Source organism: Chaetura pelagica, unplaced genomic scaffold, assembly GCF_000747805.2.
Source record: "Chaetura pelagica isolate M959 unplaced genomic scaffold, ChaPel_1.0 scaffold228, whole genome shotgun sequence".
Taxonomy (NCBI): Eukaryota; Metazoa; Chordata; class Aves; order Apodiformes; family Apodidae; genus Chaetura; species Chaetura pelagica.
Window position 1 is genome coordinate 88,587 of NW_009954225.1, and position 5,609 is coordinate 94,195.

General features: G+C 53.3%; 1 protein-coding gene across 1 annotated transcript in view; it reads right to left on the reverse strand.

The window, feature by feature from the left end:
- LOC104394003 (ubiquitin carboxyl-terminal hydrolase 17-like protein 6) overlaps nucleotides 1–4,062 on the reverse strand; it is a 27,150-nt gene extending 23,088 nt beyond the window's left edge. Inside the window, exons 1-9 of the mRNA XM_010003538.1 lie at nucleotides 4,032–4,062; nucleotides 3,597–3,770; nucleotides 3,049–3,159; nucleotides 2,872–2,973; nucleotides 2,421–2,491; nucleotides 1,760–1,842; nucleotides 1,385–1,496; nucleotides 923–1,063; nucleotides 604–704 (exon numbers count right to left, since the gene is read on the reverse strand). Coding sequence (XP_010001840.1) covers nucleotides 604–704; nucleotides 923–1,063; nucleotides 1,385–1,496; nucleotides 1,760–1,842; nucleotides 2,421–2,491; nucleotides 2,872–2,973; nucleotides 3,049–3,159; nucleotides 3,597–3,770; nucleotides 4,032–4,062 — 926 coding nt within the window. The remainder of the gene's footprint in view (nucleotides 1–603; nucleotides 705–922; nucleotides 1,064–1,384; nucleotides 1,497–1,759; nucleotides 1,843–2,420; nucleotides 2,492–2,871; nucleotides 2,974–3,048; nucleotides 3,160–3,596; nucleotides 3,771–4,031) is intronic.
- Between the last annotated feature and the right edge of the window lie 1,547 nt (nucleotides 4,063–5,609).

Sequence of the window (5,609 nt, forward strand, 5' to 3'; positions counted from 1 at the left end):
ACGCTGGAATTGTTGGCCAGTAGTGGCTGGTGCCAAGACTGTGCCATGCTGGGATTGCTGGCCAGTAGTGGCTGGTGCCAAGACTGTGCCACGCTGGGATCGCTGGCCAGTGCTGGTTTGTGCAAAACTGGATTGGTCAGATGGTGGTCCCAGGGGGGAAGAAGTTGTTTGTAGAGATTGCTGATCAGACCACCTGGAGAGAAAGAGAGCAATCCCTGTTTAGGGCTGTTCTTGCAGCCCCCTCAGGGCTTCAGTCACTTTCTTGGAGCGGTATCAACGACAGAGAAAAGATAGAAGCAAGGCTACAAATAGCATCTTCCATTGGGGTCTTCCTGCCAGGTCTGTCCCTGTTGGTGGAGCACAACCTCTTCTTGATACCCTTGGTAGCCTCCTAAGTAGAAGCCGGCAGCAGGGCAGCAGCCTAAAGCCCAGCCAGGAAGGATAAGGACTGGCGTGGGGCAATTGGGGTTTGACAGCGTTAAATAGCATGGACAGGAATTGTCTCCTCTGACAGAAAGAGGAATGTGCCCTGGGGTGAGAAGAAAAAGAGCAGAACTGGGAGGAGGAAACAGATACTGAGCACATCTTAACACTGGTTATTACCTGAGGTAAAACAGTAAATAGGCTTCCTGGCTGAGAGCTGTGTTGATGTCAGAATGTGTCACAGACGAATCGTCCATCTTGTACCACAGTGAATCTCGGGCCTGCAAAAGAGGCATCGATACGGGGAGGTGAACTGTGTGGCTTCTCCACAAAAACACAGGCAGGAAACTACAGAACCAAGAGCACGCCAAAACAAATGCAATCCAGCCCCTCCAGAGAACCTTCTCCCCCAAAGCCTTGGCTGCCAGGAACAGTGCCGGCAAAGCTTGTCTTCCCCAGGGCACACTGTTCCCTTGTCAGGAAGGAAGCTGCTCTTTACCTTTATGTAGCAGTAGTAGTGTCCCGAGTGACAGGTGTGACCTCTGTGCACCAGGACAGCATACAACTTGTAAAGGACTGGTTCTTCCGATGCCTGGGACATGTATGGCTCAAGATCCAAGTATGAAGGATAATGCACAACCTATGGAGAGACCAAGAGGGCTCACAAGCCATCCAGGAATGGCTCATAAGGCAGCCTTCCAAGATGTAGAAAAACATCTCTGGGCTGGATCTACACTTGCTTTTCCATAAAGCTCCATCCATGTCAGGGTTTGGGTGGCAGGAAACTACTCTCGGCCAAAGCAGCTCTGTCGGAGCAGAGTCAGTGCTTGTCCTTCCATGGGAAACCTCTCCTCAGAAGGGAACAGGAAGCACTCAGCGGGAGCAAGCCGCGAGAAAGCGTCCTGCTTTGGGAAACCTCCTGCTCCTGGTAGGGAATGTTGCACTCCAGCTGCCTACATACCTTGGTGATCTTCACGCCGGTGGAATCTTCAAACCTCTTCAGACACAGTGTGAGAACCTCAGGTGCCCAATGGATGGTTGAGGTCTTGGTGGCGGCAGCTATCTGGCCACAGCTGGAAACCAAGCACAGAGCCAAGTGCTGAGACGAGCCCTTGAAATGCTCCCTTCTCTTGCCCCAAGAAGGCCAGACAAACTTTCACTTCCCCCCCATCTTTATGCTACTTTCAGACTCATCAGCTGCCAGAAGGCTGCACAAAAATGAAGCTGTGCCTCATCACTGGGCAGTTGCCCTCCATGAAGGCCAACTGATGCTCTCAAATGTGCAAAACCTTACGGCAGGGTCTGGTATCTAAGACGTGCTTAGGAATCATCTTACAGGCGACATCTGAAGCCGCTTCTGGCATCCAGCTGCTCGGGCTTCACAAAGTTCTCCAGCGCTTCAGTGATAGATGCGGCTGCCTGGAGAAGGGAGAAAGGAGGGCGCAGAGCTGAGGGAAGTGCTCTCACCCAACCACTTCCCAGGAGCTGACAAGAAGACCCAGGTGGCTGAGGCTGAGGAGACCCCACTGTCAACCCACAAGCAGTGCCTAGCAAGAGGCAGAAAGAGCGCATTCTGCTGCACACCTCCCTCCTTTCCCAGGGACTCCTGGGGCTGTCAAGAGCTCCCTCCCCGTGGCACTGCTCAGTTCAGCTTCCAGTGGTGTGCAGGGTCACCAAGAATGAAGACAACCTAGCTCATCAGCCTGAGAGCCAGACGGGTGTGGAGGGGGGCAAAGGGAAGAAGGAGGAGAGTATGTCAAGGGTGCAGAGGGGACAATGCGTGCTTGTCCAGCTTAAAGCCAGCACCTGCAGGGAGATCACTGCCATGGGCTCTGCCACAGGACGCAGGCCGTGACACTTCCCACTCACCAGCAAGCTCTCTTGTGTTCCTGGGATACGTTTTTCAGCCAGCTGCCTTTATGCTGGAAAGCTACCTGCTACCTGCTACCTGCTACCTGCCTTGGGACATCAGGAAACGCAAGTAGAAGCCCTCTTACCTTTATGTCCAGAAGGACATCCAGGAAGGGCTCAAAGCGCTCAGAAGCCCTTCCGCAGCTCAGGCACAAGACTGGAAAGCAAATGGGGGAGCTTAGTGACAGGAGAAGTGAAGCGACTGCGCCGGCCCCGCTCCTCATGCATCCAACGCCGGTCACCCAACCAGCTGTTTCTCACAGGCAGACAGAAGGGCACAGAGAGTTCCAAGGAGAGCAAGAGTTGTGGAAAAGTACCTCTGGATCTCAGAAAGCCCCCAAATATCTGGTGGATGGTGTTTGGTTGAAAAGAGATGTCCAAGCTGGAAAGAAATGGGAAGGCAGAGAGTTATCTCCTCTAGGAGTTCTGCTTTCTCTTAAAACCCTGGGCCCAGGTTTTCCTTTTTGGGGGGAGCCCCTTGACAGTCCAAAGGGCTGGGGCACATGGGACAGAGGTCATTTGCTTGTGCTTACTTGCCGGTCTCAGGCAGACAAGCCAGCTGCATGGCTTCAAGGGTGCACCGTAAGAACTCGTGCGCATCTTCCTGACGGTCCATCTTAAAACGGTTCTGTCCTATGTCTAAGAGAGAAGAAGTGAGTAGTTCTCTCCTACGAGAGGGGAAGAAAACTTGTCAAAGCACCTGCAACAACTTACAGCTGAGAACGCTGATGATGTCCACAGGCACGATGGAAGTGACTCCAGGACGCAGCACATAGTCAACATGCTTTTGCATGTGGCACAACACGCAGGAGGATGGCAGAAGACCTGGAGAGGGAGGGAGGGTGGAAGGAAGCCACAGCGATGGGAAGCCTAGTGGAGATCTGGAAGTTGTAACAACAGACTCCACTCCTCTTCTCCCAAGGGCCCAATGTCCCAGCAAGCCCAGCACTCCGTAGTGCATAGAAAACTTTCTCCACAGGGATGCTGAACAGACAGAAGTTTCCTCTGCAATAAGCAAAGAGGGCTGAACTTGCAGGAATGGAGACCCAGGCACCAGGGTAGAAAGAGGTAGGTGCCTTTCTGGAGATAAACCACACCCAGACGTGACAAGCAGCTGCTAGGCTTGAGTTTTCAAAGAACACCAGCCTGGGTCGTGGGTTGACAAAGAAGGGCTGCTCTTCTCCTATGTCCAGTTGCACGTGCTGGGAATCCCTGGGAAGCGCCCAACAGGTTTACAAGGAGATGTTCATACAGGTACTCACAGTACTGGCTGTGCTCCCCAGAGAGCAGGTAGATGGTGAGAGGGGGTGTGTAGGTCAGACACTGCAGCACTGCGTTAAGGAAGCAGGTGTTGCCTAAGTTCTCAAGTCCTGCTCCAACGCTTGGTCTTTCCTGCCAGTCCATGCTTCCTTGTGGAGCCATTCGCGTGGCGATGACTGCAGGGAATAACATTGGGAAAGAGAGGAGACCATATGCTTGCCTAAAAGCATCTCTTAAAAGCCCAGTTCTTGCTCTGAAGGAGCATCCAGGGCAACCGGCTTGAACCTCCAAGCTAGAAACACCAGGGGAAGCCTGCCACTGCTACTGCAATGGGCTGGTCCTGCAGCACTTTTGGAAACCGGGCCTGATGGTCACTGGAGGAAAACAAGCCAGCACTGAGCACAGAAGGTCGCCCTACTAACGGCAGATCTTCCTACCAGCAATGTCATCTTTCAAAGTCTCGTCCATAGCGGCAGAGAAGTGACACAGTCCATTTTCCTGCATCTCATCCAAGCCCCCTGGCTAAGTCTGACTGCTGTCAGGTATGCCCCTGGATTCCCTCTGGGCTGTCAGCACATCAACACCCGGGGCTGCAGCCCCAGCCCTTGCCTCTGGGCACTCACTAAGCCCCGACCTGCTGGGGAAGCCGCTACTCACAGGAGTCTCCCGCACTGTGGCTGTTGCTGGTCTCAGGAAAAGAAGGGAAATCTCTTAATGACCAAGATGACCAAGGCTGTCAGGATGTGCTCCAGAAAGAGTAGGTCAGCGCCAGTCCTGTTGCCTGATTGCACACAAAGAATTGTAGCTCAATGAAATGATAAGAAAATGCCCCAGGCAAATGGCACAGGTTTGGCTTCTGCCACCAGGAGTGTCCCTGTGGGGCTGGCACCTGCTGCAGAGCTGCAGGCCTGAGGGCACACGAGTAGCCAGGGAAGGAGCTGACTTATCCCAAAGGTGAGCTCAGCCCAAGTGGCTGTCAGTGGGGCCCACACTGGGGCCACTGGGCTCTTATACCCTGGCCACCTGATGTCACAGGTGACACGCCAGTGCCACATCGCTGCCCTTTTTTGACATCACAGGGTTCTGTGGCAACGTGTCCCCTCACAGCCTGGTCACCTCCTGCAGCCACTGGGCTTCCCCAGGTGCTGCTGGTGAGGGGCTGTTCAGCCCCTGGCACAGCTCCCACCTTTTCCAGGAGCTGCACAGCTGGACAAATAAAAACCTGCCCAGGGCTTTTTGGATTTGGGCTGAAAACAGTGTTGATAATCCTGAGTAGTGTCTGATTCCAACAGAGCAGCACTGCAAAATCTGCAGACAAAGAGCCGCCATGGGGACTCACAGGGCCTGCCTGTGGGACGTGATGGACAGCCCAGCTTGCCTTTCCCCCCTGTGGTGAGCTAGTTTCTTGGCTTGGGCCTGCTAGCACCCAATCCTGCACGGGATTGTAATGAACTTGGTAGCTTGTCTCTGTGTGTATGGATTGGACTTTGCACGCGGGGTAGAGACTTTGTTTTTTGGGACAATGTTGCTGAAAAGATCCAGGCAGTTTGGGCTTGCAGCAGGGTCTGGTTCACTGAGCACACAGCTTACCAAATCAAAAGAATCCAAGCTGTGGTGGGTTAAGACACGGACTTCAGGGTGAGAAGCAATGGAACCATTTATTTTGGGAAAATGCTCCCTCATCAACTTCTACAGGGGGAACTGAGAACAAGTAACAGGGGTGCAGAGTGTAAACAGAACTCACACCTGCCCCTTGGCACATACATGCTCCGTGGGTTCCCAGGGTGCAGCCAATCACACACCGAGCACATGACAAGCAGTGTTCTGATTTATGCCAATGCTCACAGTGCTGCTCACAGCAAGCCATGGCCCTTAGCTGCTCTCATATTGGTTTTATCTGCTTCTTTACAGAGACAAGAGGCCCCTTTTCTTTTCCCATGGCTCTTCTCCACACCAAACAGCAGGATTTTGGACACTTCTCTGATGCTAGAACTAGTGCAGCAGGGTGCAGGAAT